Source organism: Acartia tonsa, chromosome 7 (assembly GCF_053477335.1).
Source record: "Acartia tonsa isolate MP-2025a chromosome 7, ASM5347733v1, whole genome shotgun sequence".
Taxonomy (NCBI): Eukaryota; Metazoa; Arthropoda; class Copepoda; order Calanoida; family Acartiidae; genus Acartia; species Acartia tonsa.
This window is the reverse complement of record NC_137266.1, coordinates 4842617-4864722: the sequence shown is the minus strand read 5'-3', so window position 1 is coordinate 4864722 and position 22106 is coordinate 4842617. Positions and strand designations below refer to the sequence as shown.

At 34.5% G+C, this 22106-nt stretch overlaps 2 protein-coding genes across 7 annotated transcripts in view; both read right to left on the bottom strand.

The window, feature by feature from the left end:
* LOC145324710 (uncharacterized) overlaps nucleotides 1-1909 on the bottom strand; it is a 40557-nt gene extending 38648 nt beyond the window's left edge. Inside the window, exons 1-2 of the mRNA XM_080167307.1 lie at nucleotides 1836-1909; nucleotides 672-741 (exon numbers count right to left, since the gene is read on the bottom strand). Of these exons, the coding sequence (XP_080023433.1) occupies nucleotides 672-741; nucleotides 1836-1893 (128 nt within the window). The 5' untranslated portion in view covers nucleotides 1894-1909. The remainder of the gene's footprint in view (nucleotides 1-671; nucleotides 742-1835) is intronic.
* Nucleotides 1910-3547: 1638 nt separating this feature from the next.
* Nucleotides 3548-22106, bottom strand: part of Alg3 (Alg3, alpha-1,3- mannosyltransferase) — a 26347-nt gene continuing 7788 nt past the window's right edge. The window contains exons 9-15 of one of the 6 annotated variants that reach the window (XM_080167299.1): nucleotides 20579-20691; nucleotides 19399-19526; nucleotides 14317-14415; nucleotides 7611-7665; nucleotides 7269-7348; nucleotides 5058-5182; nucleotides 3548-3749 (exon numbers count right to left, since the gene is read on the bottom strand). In XM_080167299.1, the coding sequence (XP_080023425.1) occupies nucleotides 3655-3749; nucleotides 5058-5182; nucleotides 7269-7348; nucleotides 7611-7665; nucleotides 14317-14415; nucleotides 19399-19526; nucleotides 20579-20691 (695 nt within the window). In that variant the 3' untranslated portion in view covers nucleotides 3548-3654. Of the gene's footprint in view, nucleotides 3750-5057; nucleotides 5183-5713; nucleotides 5856-5902; nucleotides 6027-6239; nucleotides 6364-6401; nucleotides 6452-6875; nucleotides 6966-7268; nucleotides 7349-7610; nucleotides 7666-14316; nucleotides 14416-19398; nucleotides 19527-20578; nucleotides 20692-22106 lie in introns of those variants that run through there. The other 5 variants (XM_080167302.1, XM_080167301.1, XM_080167300.1 and 2 more) reach the window with 5 other exon arrangements.

Genomic DNA, 22106 nt, shown 5'->3' with positions numbered 1-22106 from the left:
AATTAAATTATTATTTTAAAATAAAAACAAGACGCAATTTCTATTTTGATTTATTTGTTGTTAATTGGCGAATAAAAATTGGCTGAAAATTAATATTATTTATTGAAAAGTGTGGACTATGCTAGCTTGAATCAACCAATCAAGTTAAATTTTCCATTGTGTCTTTATAAATCAGCCAATGGCATCGGAAATATTAACACTGCAAAGTAGCTACTAAAGAGCAGAAAGCAATTTGCTAATAGACAAAAAAGGTCCCCGTCACTTGGGTCAGGTAGATTTTTTAAAATTATTTTTATCTTTCTAACATCTCTATAATGCTGCGGTATAGTTATAGCTCTATTTAAACAACAGAGATGGGGTTTTCCAAGATAAATGCCGCGTTTTTTCGACATTGATTGATAGAAGGAAGACGATAGAATTTCAACAGAGTATATAACTTAAGAATTCAAAATTTTAAAAATATTATTTTAGCCATTTGTATAATGTCTAATACAGCTCTAAAAAGATGCATTAATTAATATGCAGCAAAAATGGATTGAAGATGATTTGTTTGTTTTTCTTTGAAGGCCGTACCAACAAAAGCGAAATAATTAAATAAATAGTTACTCTGTTTAATCAATCAATCAAGAAACGCGGCATTCATCTTTCAAAAACCCATCTCAGGCGCGTACCTGATTCCCAACATGTTCATTTTATCAGTAATTGTCTGTAACTGGCCCTCAGTCACGTCGGCTGTTCGACCTGAATTGATCAAAACAAAATTCTGATAAAGTCAGATATATTTTGTATTTTTTTATTTGGGGGGGGGGGGGGTAACTTTGATTTTAACTAAACGCAAAACCTACATTTTTCCATTTTTCCACATACCTAACATGAAGTAGGGAGATTTTTTTTGTTATAAGCTTAAGATCTCAATAAGTGTCAATAACCAATAGGGTTCTCCTTCAATGGTTTAAGGCAATTATCTTATTAGATTAAGGTCTTATGATGGTTTTGAGCCATATTTCTGGCCCCTTTTAACACAGAGCGCCTAGATGCTAGGAGCGATCCGCAAGTATTTTACAAAGTAATTGAAATTCCTTGGCCCCATAATGTTAACTTTGGACAGACGGACGGATTCAATGTGTTGAATGCATTTTTTTTTACAAATGACATTACTGTAGAAGTAATGGATATAGAATACGTGGATATTATGACAGGGGAAATTTTACGTCTATTTAGGTGCTACTACAGTCCTCATTTATTGGTCAATATTTTCCTCCAGTGCAGTGTAGTAATATTAGCCAGCTGAAAGGAACATTTTATTAGTGTAGGCGAGAATCTCTCACACTATCCACGAATTCTATATCCATTGCATTGTAGAAGTTCTTTCATTAGTAGATACTATGACAACTAAGATATATAAGTTTTCCGAAATTTTAAAGTTAGGGGGAGATTTGAAATCTGCATCAAATTTTGAGGATTTTTTATAAAATTCTTTTTTTCTATAATTCTTTATCTAAAAGCGGAAATGCAATTTAAGTTAATTAATTTTGGCATCTGTGATTGGTGGATTTAAAAAATCTGCGCTCTGATTGGATGGCGATCATCATTCAACCAATTAGAGCGCAGGTAGTTTAAAATTCTCCTATCCTATTGGTCAAAATTAATTAACTTATAATGCATTTCCGCTCTTAGATAAAGAATTGTACAAAAAACGAATTTCATAAAAAAAAATCCTTAAAATTTGGTGCAGATTTCAAATCTCCCCCTAACATTAAAATTCCGGAAAACTTATACATCTTAATGTCAACCCAATATATTTTTACTTTTGCAGACAACCATTTTATACTTACTTAAGGTAAAAAGCCAATTTGGATTGGCCTTTAACCGTTCAGACGACATTTTATCCATTTTTCCTAAACTTATTTCATCTGAAACAATAACAAATATGTAATTATAAGAATTAATTTTAAAAAAATTATTAACTTGTCAAAAATATAGAAACAGCTATGAGCTACCCTTATTAGAGCTGCCTCTTTCAGCCGCTGTAGAAAGAATCTCTAATCAACAGCTGTCTTTATAAATCTTTAAAAAATCTACACAGCTGCAGTATTTGCAGCTGTAGACCATTTTTTTAAGCTTTAGTGAACAGTGTTAATAAAATAATAATGACATCTTTTTCAAACTAAAATTAACAACAAAAACTTTATTTTTTTCTTTTCTTTCAAAAAACAACATTTAATTGGCACAGTTATTACCTATATTTACAATCACATTCATTTTAAACAAAAACAAGATTGTTTTTTTTTAATAACTCAGGGGTGTATATTCTGCAAATTTAACCCTGCTAATGGGGTGGGGGTAAAAATTAAATAAAAATATGTAGTTGAGGGGGAAAAAGTAAAAATTGAGAGAACTGAGAGCATTTTTTCCATTTTTCTCCCCTCTAAGATAAAAAAAAACTAAATGATTTTGTGGGAGGGGAGATAATATGAATAAAATAAAGAGTTCTGAAAATATTTTTCCATTTATCCCCTTCCTTGCTGGAAAAAATTAAAATATTTGCAGCAGGAGAAAAAAATGAATCTTGTGCAGAATATACACGACTCTGTAAAAACTTATTACTTTGAATTCAAATTAAGAAAAGCTAACTACGAATTAAAAATTCCCCCCCCCACAAATTTTCTTTAAAATCACATAAAAAAAAATGTTAATGATATGCTAAATTCTTCTAATAATATATCTCCCCTTTTGCACCCTAAATCCCTTTATTTATATAATAATACCAGTGTTAAACCGCGAAACGATCCAGAGGTGGATTCTTAAAAAAAATTTGCCCCATTAATCGCTTATTGGGGCAAAATTGTTTTCGTAAAAAATCCTCCAAAATCACATAACAAATCTACAAAAACTAAATAAAATCTTAGGTTAATTACCTACCCTTCTATGATTTTGTTTAATTTTTGTAGATTTTTAATGTGATTTTGGTTGATTTTTCACGAAAACAATTTTGCCCCACTAAGCGATTAGTGGGGCAAATATTTTTTAAGAATCCACCTCAGAATTACAGAAACTTTAAGTTTTTCCCATTCAAAATTAATGTTAGACTATTATATTTATTATTATTGTTGGGGAAATGTATAAATGTATCAAAGGATTAAAACTTAGCTTATATACCTAACTAATCTTTATATAAAAAAAATAACTAATTCCAAATAAACTCTTTTCAATAATGTTGTTTTTATTAAAGTTAAAAATTGAAAAACAGGTTAATAATAAGTATTATTGTATTTTGCAAATGTGTCAAACCCCCCCCCCCCCCTTAATACGTATGTATTTATAGAAAGTGTTTTTAATTGAAACAATGAATCAAAGATACAAATTATGAAAAATATCAACAATTTACACCCAATCGTCTTTGGAGCACTCAACCCCCCCCCCCCCCAACAAATAAAAGGAGACCAAAGGTCCAGAGGCTAGAATTAGACTTTAAAGAAACTTATTTAAAAGAAAGTTGGGGGAGGGGGTTATGTGTGGTTCACTATTCGATTGGGGGAATTCTAAAATAATAATATCAAAAGATAACAAAAATAACACAATTAATTAAAACAAAGCTCATAAAAAAGGGTGTATCGTGTTAAGGGAACTAAATAAAGGACTAAAACAAACTAATTACTTTTGTTTAAAAGTTAAGAGACTAGTGTTACAATTTTTAACAAGGGTAGAAACAACTCCGTAGAACAGGACCAAATGACAACAATGCAACCCTGAAAAGTAAAAAGAAATTCAAATATAGTTCAATATTGTTATATATCATTTTTCGACAAATGAAGAAAACTGTTCAACTTCTAATGTCATGTCAGACTTGCAGAAATAACTTTTAATAGTCAATCTTCAGGGATATTATTATTAGGGTTGGCAATCCAGATCAGGAATCCGCCCAATTTTTGGCCAATTTTGGAATCCGAATCCGTTTTTTAATAGCGGAGTCCGGATTCTTATTTGATAGGCTAAAATTAGCGTCTTGAGTTTTTTCTTTCAACTCCTCCTCTTTGAAGGCAAAGATTTTCATCATTATATATAATATCTTTTAAAATCTGGTTCGATTCTCGGAAGTAAATTATAGAGAACACCAAGAACATTGATTTTTAGGACTTATGTAGCACTTAATTTAAAAAAATTAAAATCCTTTTAAAATATTGCTAGAATCCGGAATCTGCCACTTTTTTTGGCGGATTCTTTAAGAATCAAAAATCCGAATCCGGCCCAAAAATTCGACGGATTGCCATCACTAATTATTATACAGTAATCAATTTCAGAAATTATTCGCTTTAGTCTTTAGGCTCGGGTTGTTAAGTTTTTCCACACATATTAGTTAGGGTGGGTCAATTTTGGACATTTTTTTTCTGAGGCCAAAGCGGGGATCTGCACTCAATTTATATAGATATAATACACCTCTGGATGATTTAAAATTTATCCTAAGTCTTAAAACCGCTGACGACCAGACATTCAATTGTATAGCTATTTGTAAATGGGAGTCAAAAATTTATTGAATCAGAACTATGGCTTCATGGTGCTCCCTGGAAATGCCTTGAGGAGCTGAGTCAGGAACTTTTGTCCGTTTCAAAAAATCTCGTTCCTAGCCTGAGAAAATCTAAAAAACCTCTACAAATTGGACAATTTTCAATAAACCTTAAAAAAATTTGTTTTTTTAGTGATTTCTAAGGCTAGGAACAAGATATTTTGAAACGGACAAAAGTTCCTGATTCAGCTCCTCAAGGCCTTTCCAGGGAGCACCATGAAGCCATAGTTCTGATTCAAAAAAAAATTTTGAATGTCGTCTTTGCATACTAATAAGTAATGAATTATATTTTTAAGTGGTCGTGTTCTAAAACTCAATTTTTTTAAATTCTTTTTCGGTCAGAAATGTTTTTAAGGTTAATTTTATCTGTTGCATATCCCCCCTTTGTCTAATTCCGATATGAACCCACCCTAATATTAGTATAAGTCGTATAGACAGACCAACTTGGATGACTTAAAATGTATCTTCGCTACTGAAAATCTTCTAAAGTTACCTGCACTTGAATAAACTGTACTAGGATATGTATTCCAACACATTTCTATGATACCCAGGATTAATAGTCGTACAACTGTACTGTACTCTGTACACCAGGCTAGATAGGGCAGAGTGTGGTAGTACCTATAATAATATACAAGATTAATAGTCGTACAACTGTACTGTACTCTGTACACCAGGCTAGATAGGGCAGAGTGTGGTAGTACCTATAATAATATACAAGATTAATAGTCGTACAACTGTACTGTACTCTGTACACCAGGCTAGATAGGGCAGAGTGTGGTAGTACCTATAATAATACACAAGATTAATAGTCGTACAACTGTACTGTACTCTGTACACCAGGCTAGATAGGGCAGAGTGTGGTAGTACCTATAATATAATATACAAGATTAATAATCGGACAACTGTACTATACTCTGTACACCAGGCTAGACAGGGCATAGTATGGTAGTACCTATAATAATATACAAGATTAATAGTCGTACAACTGTAATGTACTCTGTATACCAGGTTAGACAGGACAGTGTATGGTAGTACCTATAATAATACACAAGATTTATTGTCGGACAACTAACTGTACTGTACTCTACACCAGGCTAGATAGAACAGAGTGTGGTAGTACCTATAATAATATACAGGATTAAATTAATAGTCGTACAACTGTACTGTACTCTGTACACCAGGCTAGATAGGGCAGAGTATGGTAGTACCTATAATAATATACAAGATTAATAGTCGTACAACTGTACTGTACTCTGTACACCAGGCTAGATAGGGCAGAGTGTGGTAGTACCTATAATAATATACAGGATTAAATTAATAGTCGTACAACTGTACTGTACTCTGTACACCAGGCTAGATAGGGCAGAGTATGGTAGTACCTATAATAATATACAAGATTAATAGTCGTACAACTGTACTGTACTCTGTACACCAGGCTAGATAGGGCAGAGTATGGTAGTACCTATAATAATATACAAGATTTATTGTCGGACAACTGTACTGTTCTCTGTACACCAGGCTAAATAGGGCAGAGTATGGTAGTACCTATAATAATATACAAGATTAATGGTCGTACAATTGTACTATACTCTGTACAGTACACCAGGCTATATAGGGCAGAGTGTGGTAGTACCTATAATAATACACAAGATTAATAGTCGTACAACTGTACTGTACTATGTACACCAGGCTAGATAGGGCAGAGTATGGTAGTACCTATAATAATACACAAGATTAATGGTCGTACAACTGTACTGTACTCTGTACACCAGGCTAGATAGGGCAGAGTGTGGTAGTACCTATAATAATATACAGGATTAAATTAATAGTCGTACAACTGTACTGTACTCTGTACATCAGGCTAGATAGGGCAGAGTGTGGTAGTACCTATAATAATGCACAAGATTAATAGTCGTACAACTGTAATGTACTCTGTACACCAGGCTAGATAGGGCAGAGTATGGTAGTACCTATAATAATACACAAGATTAATAGTCGTACAACTGTACTGTACTCTGTACACCAGGCTAGATAAGGCAGAGTATGGTAGTACCTATAATAATATACAAGATTAATAGTCGTACAACTGTAATGTACTCTGTATACCAGGTTAGACAGGGCAGTGTATGGTAGTACCTATAATAATACACAAGATTAATAATCATACAACTGTTTTACTGTACTATACTCTGTACACCAGGCTAGAAAGGGCAGAGTATGGTAGTACCTATAATAATATACAAGATTAATAGTCGTACAACTGTAATGTACTCTGTATACCAGGTTAGACAGGGCAGTGTATGGTAGTACCTATAATAATACACAAGATTAATAATTATACAACTGTTTTACTGTACTATACTCTGTACACCAGGCTAGAAAGGGCAGAGTATGGTAGTACCTATAATAATACACAAGATTAATAGTCGTACAACTGTACTGTACTCTGTACACCAAGCTAGATAGGGCAGAGTGTGGTAGTACCTATAATAATACACAAGATTAATAGTAGTACAACTGTACTGTACTCTGTACACCAGGCTAGATAGGGCGTACCTATAATAATACACAAGATTAAAAGTCGTACAACTGTACTGTACTCTGTACATCAGGCTTGATAGGGCAGAGTAAGATAGCACCTAAAATTATCAAAATTGAAAAAAAAATTTCCAAGAGGATAACGGCTATTATTAAACTAACTTACCAAACATAGAATTGATAATGTAAAGATCTTGCACACATAACACCAACAAAATTACACAGAAACAGTGGTAACACCAGCAACTAACATGAAAATAAAATAATCTTGATGATAAACAACATTACCCTTTTTGTAGATTAAAATTATTGGTTGAAAAGTTTGGATACTACTTGTTTGAAACCTACAAAACAAAATTAAAGTTTTTTTGACCCAACAATCAAGATAAAATTGTTAGGTATAAAATATTGAGTACCATTGTAATTAACCATCCAATATCCCCCCACTCCCTGGCCTGGATGGACAGCAAAAGTGGTAAAGTTGATTCGCTGCCAAAAGAAAATTTACCTGGGCAGAATGGGGAATGTCCAGATTCCGGATTTTCGCGTAGGCCTTCAGAAATCTAAAAAAAAAAACATTAGATAAAACTGTAGCTGGAAAAAAAATCAGCATTGTGACGTCATAAAAATGAGGAATTATCCATCTCTTTTTAGGGGTTTTCTTTCCAGATTCTCCTCTCATCTCCCGACGTCACATAGCTGATTTTTGAGACACTTTGTCCAGCTACTTAATACTCTATTGGCTTTGAATAAGTTAATATTTTTTAGATAGCAAAGCTTCCCTTTGATTTATTTAATCTTTGCGTCCGTTCTAAATCTCTGGGAAAATAGGATTGATAGTTGAGATAGGTGGCTGAAATTTTTGTATGTTCTGATTCCTTGTTTTACATCTAATATATAACTCAATTTGGCAGTACGTCTAAAATGATCGCGAAGAAGGGGGGAGGAAAATGAGTTTTATTTGCTTATATATGTACTTTCCATCTCGAATTTATTAAAAATGATTTCCCTGTATAAAGAGCTTCTTATCGAGTAGGACTTTCTTTGTCCGTCTGTTCGCTAAAATTCCTTGATTTTTTAACCATTATTATAATTTAATTTCCTTTAATCATAGTTCAATTATTAAAATGTTCATAAGTAATCCTTTATGATTATTTCTTGAACATATAACTGATTAAAAATTATGACTTTTGAGATTAAGTAAGTACCTAGTAAGTTAAAAATATTAATAATCATCTTTTAATAAAGATTTAAAAAATGATTTTCTTTTTTTCATTTCAATATAATATTAATCATGAATATTACTGATTAAAAATGATGAATTTCTATATAAAGTTTAGTTTAATTATTATCTTATGGTTAATATTTGAAAAATGATTTTCTTGTATATCCTACTTAACAGGATACTATTTACTCTTTAATAGCGTACCTACTCTAAAACTAGTAGGGTTGGCAATCCGGATCCGGAATCCGCCCAATTTTTGGCCAATTTTGGAATCCGAATCCGGAATCCGTTTTTTAATAGCGGATTTCGGATTCTCATTTGGTAGATAAAATTATATATAATATCTTTTAAAATCTGGTTCGATTCTCGGAAGTGAATTATAGAGAACACCAAGAACATTGATTTTTAGGACATATGTAGCACTTAATTTTTAAATTTAAAAAAAAAATCCTTTTAAAATATTGCTAGAATCCGGAATCCGAATCCGGTTAAAGAATCCGGAATCCGAATCCGGCCCAAAAATTCGACGGATTGCCATCACTAAAAACTAGGCCTTTGTTCGCCCGTAATTAGCCATAACAAAGTTGCGTTTGTTCGAGTATCCAAAATCATGTCTGATTCCCATCAGGGATCTAAAGGGATAAGACAATGACCGATGAATTGATATGTGTACATCCCCAATGTTGATATGCAAAGATAGTCCCTCTGTAGATTACAATTAGTGGTTAAACCGTTTGAACACTCTACTTAATTAACCAGACCAGTTACGTGCACGCCGTCCATCCTGCACCGTGCATCAATGATCCTAGGAGCTACACCAGAAGAGTCCTACTGTGCTGGAAAGGTCCTAGGGTAGATGCCAGACTGAATTCTGGTCACTTCCCCCAGTTCAGGGGGTTTGGGTGGGGCTAACAATCCTTCCCTAGAAAAAACCTGCTCACGTTCAATCTGCACAAAGTAAAGACCAATTTAACTTTGGGCTCGGGAACGAAGTAGAGGTTGGAAACAACAATATGATGTTTGGCTGGGAAACCGCTAAAGGACCAGTCAGGCGGATGATTCTGAATTCCCGCAGACCAGCAAAAATTTGCACCTGGAATGTTCGGACAATGTTTCAGTCAGGCCAGACAGAAAACATTTGCCGAGAAATGCTTAAAGCCAAGGTTGATATCCTGGCTATCACCGAATCAAGGTGGACAAATAATGGAGAGTTTAAACATCATTCTGGCTTGAAAATACTTTACTCAGGCCATATGAATGAGGATCTAGGACATAACCAAGGGGTGGCTCTTATGCTGACCAAGCAAGCAGAGCAGGCCATGATCAGTTGGCAACCCCATGGTCCAAGAATCATGGAGGCTTACTTCAAATCCTCAGATAAAAACATCAATCTGAGAATAATAGTAGCATATGCTCCTACAGAACAAGCAGATACAGAGGTCAAAAACGAATTTTATGACCAGCTTGACTCTGTATTTAAGAATGGTCATAAAGAAAAGGACCTGACCATGCTCCTAGGTGATTTCAATGCTCAAGTGGGGAGTAATAATGAGAATTTAGAAGAAGTCATGGGCAGATATGGCCTAGGCTTAAGTAATGGCAAGGAAAATGACAATGGTGATAGACTTGTAAGTTTTTGTACTGAAAACAAACTTGTCATTGGTGGAACCATCTTTAAACACAAGAAGATTCATACTGCCACCTGGAGATCACCAGATCAAAGAACCTTTAATCAGATAGATCACATCTGTATATCTAGACGTTTTAAAGGTTCTCTCCTTGATGTCAGGGTTGAAAGAGGACCTGATGTTAATTCAGACCATTATCTTCTATCTTCTAAAGTTCGGCTTAGATTTAAAAAGCAGGACACAAAGCCTAACCCCAGGAAAAAGTATAATTTAACAACCCTTCAAAACTCTGAAAAGCTACAAGAGTTTAAGCTCACTCTAAAGAACAGATTTGAGTTGTTGACTCTTCAAGAGGATGATGGAGTTGAAGATATTTGGCAAGGTATCAAAAAAGTTTATAATGATACTAGCCAAGAAAAATTAGGTTTTAAAAAGGCTAACCAAAAGCCGTGGATCACTCAAAGATCCATTGATCTCATGGATCAAAGAAGAGAGGTAAGACAAAAGACACTCTCCAGAAACTCTCCAGAAGATAAAGACCTGTATAAAATGCTCAGCAGGGAAATCCAAAGAAGTGTCAGAATTGACAAAAAAGAACACTTGGAAAACCTTGCTATGCAAGCAGAAAATGCTTTTAATCAAAATAGAATGAAAGATGTCTATGAGATTACTAAGAGCATTGCAGGTAAAGTACACAAATCAGGATCACACATCAGGGACAAGGATGGCTCACTCCTTAAAACTGATGAAGATATTCTAAATAGATGGGCAGAGCACTTCACTGAACTGCTGAATCTTCCAGTTCCAGAGGAAGAAACTGAGATTCCACCCTCAGATGCACTTGACATTGACTGTCGAGCGCCAAATCTATTGGAAATCAAGGAGGCCATTAAAAGTTTGAAAAATAACAAGGCCGCTGGACCTGATAACATCCCAGCTGAGGTCATAAAAGCAGACCTAGATACATCTGCTGAGGCATTCCTACCTCTGATCACAAAGATATGGAATGATGAGTTATGCCCAGAGGACTGGAAGAATGGACATATCTCAATACTAGCCAAAAAAGGAGACTTGACCCAATGTGGAAACTACAGAGGGATAATGCTCCTTTCAGTACCTGGCCGTATCCTTAGTAAGATTCTTCTTAATAGAATAAAGAAGAAGGTTAATGAAAAGCTAAGACCTAATCAGGCTGGATTTAGACCAAACCGTTCCACTATTGATCAGATAACCTCTCTAAGAATCATCATAGAGCAATCCAAGGAATGGAACTCTGAGCTTTTTGTAAACTTCATTGACTACAAAAAAGCATTTGATTCTTTAGACAGAAGATCTCTCTGGAAAATCTGCCGACACTATGGCATTCCAGAAAAGATAATCAATATCATTAAAGCTATCTATCATAAAGGAGGTGGAAATGTAATGTATAAAGGTAAACTATCAACCTTTTTTGAGATTGTAACAGGCGTCAGACAAGGATGCCTTCTTTCTCCCTTCCTTTTCCTCCTTGCCATTGACTGGATCATGAAGAACTGTGAAAGTAATGATGGCATTCGTTGGGAGCTATTTGGCAATCCCAAATATTTAGGAGATCTGGACTTTGCTGATGATATCGCTTTGTTAAAAAGCAATAGAAGTCAAATGCAAAGAAGGACTAACAGGATAGCTGAAACTTCCAAGAAAGTTGGACTAGAAATAAATGTTCCTAAAACCAAAATACTCAGATTAAATGCAAATTCCCAAGAACCAATTACTATTGGAGACCAAATTCTTGAGGATGTAGATTGTTTTGAGTATCTTGGAAGTAAAATTGATGAAGCTGGAGGCACTTTAACAGATGTTAAAGCTAGAATTAACAAATCTAGGACAGCCTTTGCCAGCCTGAACAAAATTTGGAATTCCAACAACATCTCCATAAAGACCAAGTTAAGACTGTTCAAGTCAAATGTTCTCTCTGTTTTGCTGTATGGGACTGAAACTTGGTTCCTAAACACAGCAGTGGTCTCCAAGCTACAGACATATGTCAATAAATGTCTAAGGAGAATCCACAAGATCTTTTGGCCAAATAAGATCACAAATGCTGAGCTTCTAGAGCGCAGTGATATGTCAGACATTAAACTGACAATAAAACAGAGAAAATGGAGATGGCTGGGGCACACTCTAAGGAAAGGGCATGATGATATAACCAATCAAGCCTTGACTTGGAACCCCCACGTAGGAAAGAGGAAACCAGGTAGACCAAAAACAACCTGGAGGAGGGAACTCTTAAGTGAACTGAAAGAAAAGAAAATTCCATCTTTCAGCAATGCCTCAAAACGTGCCCAAAAAAAGGAAGATTGGAGAACCATTGTGCATGGCCTACGTTCTGCCGAGAACTAAAAGGCAATGATGATGACTTAATTAACCAACCAATAACAATTCAGGTATAGCCCCCAAAGTTGTTGAGTCAACGAATTAGAATACGTTGTTATAAACTTTGGGTACTAGCATAATAACCTGCGCAATGTCCCCTCCCTCCCTGGAACCCCACATACCTGCGGATTTTAAAAAACTATAGATATTAAACAGTGTTGCGGAGCCGGAGCCGCCATATTTTGATGGAGCCGGAGCCGTAATTTTCGTTAAAAACGGCTCCGGACTAGATAAACAAAGAGATTTTTTTTATAAATTATAATTTGGTAACTCTGTTTTGTCATGTGCAAATGCCCCTTTTAAGTTTTTCAAGTCAATTTTTATCAAAAATTGAACTTTTAAAACCTTCAAAAGTCAAAAATAGACGTGGGGAAAAAATGTAGGGTTTTTCTTGATTTTAGGTCGGAGCCGGAGCTGGAGCCGCCATCATGACAGACAGCTCCGCAAAGCCGGAACCGGAGCCGCACCAAAATCAAACGGCTCCGCAACGCTGATATTAAATAATGCATTTAAAGGGATAATTAAGAAAAAGTCATAGTCCTTTATTGACGATACCTGTCAATAATTTACTATTCTTTTTTAAGTTGTAATAGCTGAACAACCTACTTATGAACATATTTATCCTTGTTTTGTAAAAAGTTTTCCATCTAATCTAATATTTTGTTTATAACAAGAGAAAGAAATCTCATAACGTATATATTATACGGTGTGTAATCACTTCCACACTTGTTTCAAATCATTAAAACTTCATACAACAGCACAAACTGCGAATTCGTTTTTTTCAAAAACCCAGGAACTTAATGGATAAGTCAATCGAACAACGATAAATTAACATACATTCCCAATGGTGTTTCAGTCTGCTAAGGACTATAACTATTCATATTGGTTGAAAAGTTTGGACACTGCCAATAAAATATCAAAGTATATAAAGTTTTTAAGCCATCAAATAAAAAAAAACGTCGATATAAAACTTTGGGTACCAGTGCAGTGTAATTTACAGTCAGAAGTCCCGGCCTTATTAGACCACAATCTAATATAATTTCTCTTGACTTTTGTCAATATAAAAACTTAGTGGAAGTCATAACACACCATGATAGTTGAATCTTTTTCAAATATGAAAATAATTCCAAATAATGAATCTATCTTATTAAAAAAATCTTTTAGAATTATTAATTAAAATAAATAAGATTCGTCATTCCCTCTATCTCTATCATATTTAATCAAATTAAATCTTTGTGAGAATTGATTAAAATTTTTCTAGTATTTGAAACCTCCCACCGCCCAACCCAGGAAAAAAAGGGGGGGGGGGGATATGGGTTTGGATTTTGCCTTTTTTGCTTACTCCGTGATTATTACGGATAAGTTATTTGGGATAAAACTTTACTTTTGGGGGTTATATTTAACGTATATTTTTTTACGGTTCTCCATGTTGAGGTGTTGCAGGCTTCCAGGTGGTTTCTGGACTGGTTATTTTTTATTAGCTTTGAAACTGATTAATATCTGGTGGATTAGAACCAGATCTCAGCAAAACTGAAAACTTATGTATAGCATCGTATTATATCCAGTTTTCTACGAATATAAGAATATACAATTGTAAGATTAAAACCAGTTTTTTTAGCCTTGCCTTGGTTTTACTTGTTTTAATCTTATAATTGTAAATTTTTATATCTGAGGAAAGCTTATAATACGATGCAATAAATAACTATTAGAAGAAAGGGGGAGGTAGGTTGTGCTAAAATTCCGTAAAGGTGTGAGTTTTAAGGCTTAAAAAAAGTAATAAAACGATAGAATTTATGTTAAGTTAAAAAAATTAATTTTGTCTTATAGTTCTTTTCAATAAGGAATACCTACACATATTTAGTGCATCTACTACAGTTTTTAAGCTTGAAAACTCACACTTTTACGGAATTTTAGCACAACCTACCCCCCCCCCCCTTGTTAGCACTAACCTGTAAGCATAAGGAGCAGTACAAGCAAGGATGAGAATATGCAAAGCTAGCAGAGAGATGTGGAAATATTTGCTCACAAATATCTCTTCCGGCACAAACCTAAAGTAAAATTCCTTTTATTATTTAAGGGTCGAACAAGGTTTTATAGACCCACAATCGTGGCTCAACACGTAGCGCATCCGCCAAGGAGGTGATAGTTTCGAATCTCAGTCCGACACGACGTCATAAATAAACATATTAAAAATCGTTCCTACTGCTGTTATGTCAGGTGCGCGACATTAACAGTTAGCACAGGGAGAATGCCTTGGCCCATAAGTAGGCGCAACTCATTAAGAAAATCCTAGCCCCTATAGCAGACATTTTCTAACCCTTACTTAACCTAACCTAAACTAAGCATGAAAAGCTGCTGTAAAACTAAAATTAATATAAAAAATTGGAATGCTACCCACCATTTTACTTGTATTTAAGACACGATACAAAACTTTTTTGGGTTCTTAAATTTCAAATAAAATTTTTTTAAGTGCTACAAAAGCAATAAAATTAACAATCCGAATCCGTTATTTAAATTGCGGATTCGGATTCTGGGTTCAAAAATTGTCTTAATATTGGACGGATTGCCAACCCTAATCAAATGATGATTGTAAGTACTAATGAGACTCAAACCAATAACCCCAAAGACTATAGTCAAAAGCCAATAGCACTAACTTACTAAACTATAAACTACGTCCTAAGAATCGCAGAAAAATGGGCTAGGTAGGTAATAAAGATGATTTTCATTTATTACTATTTAAAAACTTAATGCGTGTTACTAAAAAAACATATTAAATGGCCATTAAAAATTGATGGTTGATTAAATCATCGAAAAGTTTTTCAAAACATGTCACTTCTCACGCAGGTATAAGATCACTTAATTAAAATTTCCTAAAAACTTATAATTATGGTTTTTACCAGAACAACCCTTTTAACAGCGAAGCTTTACTACATATAGGGTAAGTCCGTATATCCCTAATGGAGAGCAATTAAACTGTTTTTAACCTATTTTTGAATGGGGGGTCAAAAATATACTAGGACACCTATAGAATCAGACTGCAGAGCCCAAATTTGAATTAAGTCCCCAATAAACTTTTTTTGGGGATTTAAAAATTAATTTTTAGTGTTGCTGTAATCATATTGACCGGAGCAAAAGCTCTTTTTTTACTTCGGGTAATATTGTGGCTTACAGAATATTTTTATATAATTCACTTTATATTGATACAATAAAAAAAACATTACTCTGTTCATTGGAAATAATTTTTTTTTCAAAGCAATTAATTTCATTGAAAAATCTAACATTTACAATAAAACAAATAATTCTGAAATCTAACCAATAAGAAGACTTGTTTTATTTCAATTCCTAACAATTCAAAAAAAGAGTGTTTTCACAAAGTGACTTATTTCCAATGTAGTTAAATAATTTTTATTTAATTAAAATGAAAAGAATGAAAACCATACACATAAAAGATACATTCTTTTTAAAATTATTTTAAAAAATAAGTTTGAATAATCTTATTTTATAACGCATTTGTATATGTGACAAAAATAAATTTGTTGTATTGCATAAACATTTGTTGTCATTTAACCCTTTACAGCCATTTTTTATGTTTTTAAAATAAGTGAGAGAACACAAACATGTTAATGTTAATTCGTTGATATATTAAAAAGAATTAACTTTTTAGTGAATTTTTATAGTAAAATCATAAGGCCTAATTTTACTCTATACCAGAATACAATATTTATGAAGCAAAACACTCTAAAAGCTACGAATTTTACCCAAATAAAAAAAAACCTTTTGCTTCGGTCAAAATGATCACGGCAACAGTAAAAATTAATATTTAAATCCCCCCAAAAAAGTTTATTGGGGATTTTATTCAAATTTAGGCTCTGCAGTCTGATTCTACTGGTGTCATAGTATATTTTTTATATACGTTTTAAAAATAGGTTAAAAACAGTTTAACGTGAATTTAGGCAAGTTGGATTCACTGCATCAATTTTAAACAGACGTTTAGGCTCTTTATAACAAACACGCGACTTTGCCCCTAGCTTCTAGGGGCTTTGCCCCAAGAGATGATAAAAAAAAGTTAAGATGAAATTCGTAAAAAAAAATAAGAAGGACCAAGGAAATCTTCTACAAAAAAAGGACCAAGGAAATCTCCTACAAAAAAAAAAAAAAATGGGGGAGGGATTTTTTGTTTTTTTGAGGGAATGGGGGTGTCCCACCCCCCAAGAAAATAGCCTAAAACCACCACAGGACCAGTAGGTATATTCCCTGAAGAGTAGAATCCGATCGGTTCAGTGGTTACCAAGATCTTAAGCTTCAGACGGACAGACATCAAGCTACTTTGTATTATAGATAAGGCATTTTAAGTATATTTAATATAAAATTGCACTTTCACCACATATTTAATCCAGTTCGATTGTTCTAATATCTTAGTTGTTAAGCATAGCTTTTATGGATATTGTGATTCTAGATAAAGAATTTTTTACTGTGATAATTAGGTACCTATTAATAAAATATGTTATTGGAAAATGTTAATAATTTTTTATTAAAAATTTAATGACATCAACCTGCTTTTGTACGTATATACTGAGAAAGTAAACATTGTTATTTCTAATTGACTCATTTGTTATTATAATCTTAAAATGTTTCTTTTTTAAAAGCGAAGCTTTTCTATATTTAGGGTCAGTACGTCCGTCCGCAAGTCTGTCCGAAACCATAGAGAAAAAAATAAAAGAGAGGAATCGAAGCAACTAGAAGACGAAAATAGGCAGTGGGCCCAGGGGCCTAATTAGCGCTGTTGCCGCGCTAAATTTTATTGCTATTCCACCACTTTTCAAATGAGAGGATTACAAAATTAATATGTAAAGTTTTAATAATTAGAATATAATATTTAAATTAAAAATAAAAAGAAAATTTTGTTATTAAATATAAAAATACTAAAATAACAACGTCTAAAAAAATATTTCTTTTACTTTTTACTTTTAGATATTGTCGCTTTAATGTTTTAATTAAAAATTACAAAGAATTTATTTGTATTTAAAAAAATTTGTGCATGAAAGATGAATCCTTTCATTTCTAAAAAGGGGGAAATTTTTTTCATAATAAACATTCAGCTGATTCTGACCGCCCACGGCTGTTTGCTATATATCACTTTCCTTTTTATTAACATTATTATTTATGATTGACATACAAAAAGCCCTGGGCGGCTTTTGATTTCCGTCTGCTAAATTTTCTTTAAAAATTTAGGGATGGGGAAGTATTATTTTACCATGAAAAGGGGGTGAGTATTCATCCTCTTATCCTTTTTCCTTATGTCTGAAACGGATATCTTTTGTTAATTTAGACATGTTAGAGTTATCCTATCGATTTTTTACTTTGCATGGTGATTCCTGCAGTACAATTTAGAAAGCGTAGCAACTCTATAATCAATACAAGAATATCCGTACGTCCATTTTAAACATGTTGATCTTTTTACTTTTTTAACAACAAATTTTTATGTGATCTAATCATTTGATAGATCTGATGTTGATTCCTGGGACAACAAAGTACAATGATAAGCAAAGCAACTCTATAATTAATTCCCAAAAATGTCAGTATGTCCTTAAACATTATCCTGTATTTCAACAGTTTTTAACAAATTTACTTACAATTTATTCAACTTTTATACTTTTCTATTCTGATTAATGAGTTCTAACACTCTAAAAGTGTTAGTGTTCGTTTGTTCTACCGTTTCAGGGCTTCACTTTTATGGATGTTGTCATCCTCGTTATTATTGTAAGATGGAAAATTGACATATCGAGTTGTTTAAACTATTTCGTTATCCTGTTATATTAAGTAATAAGCTTTTTTTCTCTGTAACGAAGGATCTCACTAACCGCTGAACCGATTTAGTTCTCCTTATCAAGGAATCTTCAAATATGTCCCAGGATGGTTTTAGGCTATTTTATTTCCGGATTTATTCCTTGTTTTAGGATTTTTTTTGCCATTTCCTAGCTATTGAAATACAGAGCCCCTAGATGCTAGGGGCAAATCCGCTGGTTAAATAAATAATGAATGTGATTACCATTACCCTATTACCAAAACATATCAGTAACTTTATTTGTGTGCTTTTGGGCTGAAAGTTTTTTTTGGGTCAACCCTTTTGAAAGAATTAGCTATCAACCGAATAAACTAGCCGTATCTTTTATAAAAGAAATACAGTGTGTTTTTTTTATGAGAACTTTTTTGAAAGCAATTTTACCCCACTTATAGTTATCAGAATTTAATGATTAATGGCTTATTTTCTTCGCTTTTCAATGCAATTAATAGAACACCAAAAAAATATTTCAGTTTTTATTTTAAAAGTACAGTAAAATCTAAAGTTCAAAACTTAGGTGTCAACATCTAAAAATGGTTTCAGCGCATTTTTTCTTATGCCTAAATCTTCTAACCTTTGCAAGAATTTTTTTTTATTTTCTGTAGTTGACTTTGGGGGGCCAGTACTTCCTCCCTTGTTGAGATATGACCTTTAAACTTTGATATGTTCTAGTACATGTCCCTAATTGTATCTGTATACATTTTTAGCTCCATATCTCAACTTTGAAGTGTTTAGCAGCTATCTTGGAAAAGGTTTAATATTTGAGCATAAGAAAAATGCGCTAAAACCATTTTTAGATGTTGACACCTAAGTTTTGAATTTTAGATTTTACTGTACTTTTTTTAAAAAAAACTGAAATATTTTTTTGTTGTTCTATTAAGAAAATAAGACATTAATCATTAAATTCTGATAACTATAAGTAGGGTAAAATTGCTTTCAAAAAAGTTCTCATAAAAAAAAACACACTGTAGTTCCTTAAGCTAAAACCTAATTTGTCAATGTATACTGATCTCGCAGGGGTTACTTGTAAGAGGAAAAATTTCAAACAAAAAATTATATGGTCTCGATGGATTTCAAACTCAACTGTCCAATTCGGCGGAAACGGCGGGACAGTTGCCGTATTTTTAATGTATCAGTATCACACTAAACTTTGTATTAGAACACTGTAATCAACAAAAGAAAACAATACCTGAAATTGACCGTCCACTTGAACATAAAAACGCGGCCTAGATTAAATGCTCCAATGATGTAGTTTACAGGATTTTCCATTAGGAAGGGCACAGCCACCAGCAGTTGGAATAGTCCACATATCATCAACTAAATACAAATTAATATATAATACAAAGTAGTCTGTCTGTCCGTCCGTCCCTCCGTCCGTCTGAAGCTTAAGATCTTGGTAACCACTGAACCGATCGGATTCTACTCTTCAGAGTATATACCTATTGGTCCTGTGGTGGTTTTAAGCTATTTTCTTGGAGGGTGGGAATTCCTTGGTCCTTTATGTTTAATAGAAAATTTCCTTGGTCCTTTATGTTTTGTAGAAGATTTCCTTGGTCCTTTAACGAATTTTGCATTAATTTTTTTTATCACCTCTTGGGGCAAAGCCCCTAGAGGCTAGGGGCGAAGCCGCTAGTCTATTTTATAATTCATTAATAGTTATGAGGTAAATTTCTATGTAAGAAAGGAAGGGAGGAGAAAATAGGCTAAAATTTATAATAACGTTTTCTTTTTGTTGGCTTACCTAACAACTTCAGGTACTTTAATTGAATTTTCAATGGTTGGTTCATTTAGTTAGTTGGGGGTTCAAACTTTATAAACACAAATTGTAATCTATAGAAAGAGGAGAAGGGGTCCCCTTCAAGGGGATTTTGTGTATCATCAATCGACTATTGTCTTATCCCTTTAGCTCCTTGATGAAAGATGAATTAATGTAGGTGTTTTTTAATGACTTATGGAAAATGTTATGCAGCCACAAATTTTTGAATGAAACTTTTAACTTAGTGCTTGATTATCAATAGAGTAGGGGGAATGCCTTGGTCCGAAACAGGCGAAAGCATACATTACTTTGAGAGAAAAGGGTAGTGCAATCAAAGAGTCGGTTGCCTGAAAAACGTTAAACCATATATTCATGCACATCATTAAGATTTGATTCATAGATATTAGGATTTACGGAAATAATATCTTGTTGTGTATACCGTCACTAGGGTTGGGCCGGATACTTTTTGGACGGATACTGGATACCGGATATCCGGCGTCAAAAATCAGCCGTATATCATGTAACCGGATAGTTTTAATCTCCGGTATCCTGCCGGATATTCGGCCAGACCGGATATCCGGCCAAACCCTAGTTATCACTGCCTGTTATTTACCTGTACAACAGTATGTTTATATCCCAGAATAGCAATATAAGCTATTAGCAGAACCGGACTGTATAATAGTATATTCATCTTTATGGATACCGCTATACTAAACATCAGACTTCCTACAATAAAAAACCTTTTGGTACTTTAATCTTTTAAACCCAGGGAGAGCGAGGACATTGAACTAAAATGATAACAAACCCAGGGAATGTTTATCAATTTAGAGTTTACCCATATGATCAATGGGAGTGATGTTTTGAATTTGCCCTTTCGCTTACTATTATGTTTCATTAATAAGGGGCGTCGTAGCTCAGTGGTAACGCATTGAGTTACGGTGATGAGAGTTCAAGTTCAAATCCTCCCATGTAGCAAAGGGAATTTCTCAATTGATACATTCACTTGTTGTTGTTGTTGTATTGGCTGTTCTTTGTCCGTTTCCGGTCCGGGTTGTCATCAGAAGGATGGTGGGGGGGGGGAGGGGCTTATGGTGGGGGCTCTGGAGGTGGGCGGAGGAGGGGAGGAAGACTAGTGAAACTTGGATGGGTGGAGAGGAAGGCAGCTACATGGGAGGGATTTTGCCAAAGGTCCATAGGAGTGAGATTTGTGGGATTATTTGGGCAGGAAAAGAGATGTTGGACAGTTTCTGGGGTAGGATTGGCGGGACAGGATGGGCAGTTGGGGGTAAGAGAAGCGTTGATGGAATGGAGGTAACTTTGGAGTTTAGGACAATAGTTGGATCTTAATTGGGAGAGGATGGTTCTGTAGTGCCTGGGAAGTTGGGTCTCGGAAGGGTTGATGTCAGGGGGGGCGTGGTTGAGGACAGGATTTGGGGGGTAGGAATTTATGGCTTGGGTAACAGCAGAGGTGTGGAGTCTGGAGATTGTGGATTTGTAGTTTGTAGGAAGGAGGGTGTTGTCGGGTGAAAGAAAAGGTTGTAGGGTAGGAAGGAACATGGATTGAAGGGTGGATTTTTTGGATCTAGGGCCAGGGGGGGTTGTGACGTTGTGGAAGGATGGATGGGAGGGACGGAGGGAGGAGGCCAGGTACTGGGAACATAAAAGGGAAAGGTGGTTCCGTACTGGTAGGATTTTGGTTTCTTGGTGGAGGTGGCTGATAGGAGATTTTTTAGTGGAACCAGTACAGATGCGGAGGGCTTGGTTTTGGAGGACTTGGAGTTTGTCAATGTTGTTTTTGGAGGTGTTAGGGAACCAAACAGGACAGGCATAGGTGGTGATGGGGCGGAGGAGGGTGTTGTAGGTGGTGAGGAGGGTCTCCTTCTGGTGGCCCCATTTGGTGCCAGCCAGACATTTGAGGATTCTAAGGCGGGAGGAAATTTTTGAGGAAATGGTGGAGACATGGGAACTGAAATTGAAAAAGGTGTCAAAGGTAACTCCAAGGATTTTAGGGGTTTTCTCAAGGGGAAGGGTGGAGCCATTAATTTGGACTTGAGGATGGAGGTTGGATTGGTGTTTGCGGTCGGGTGTGAAGAGGGTGACAGTGGATTTGTTGGGGGCGATGGAGAGGCCGTTGGAGGAGG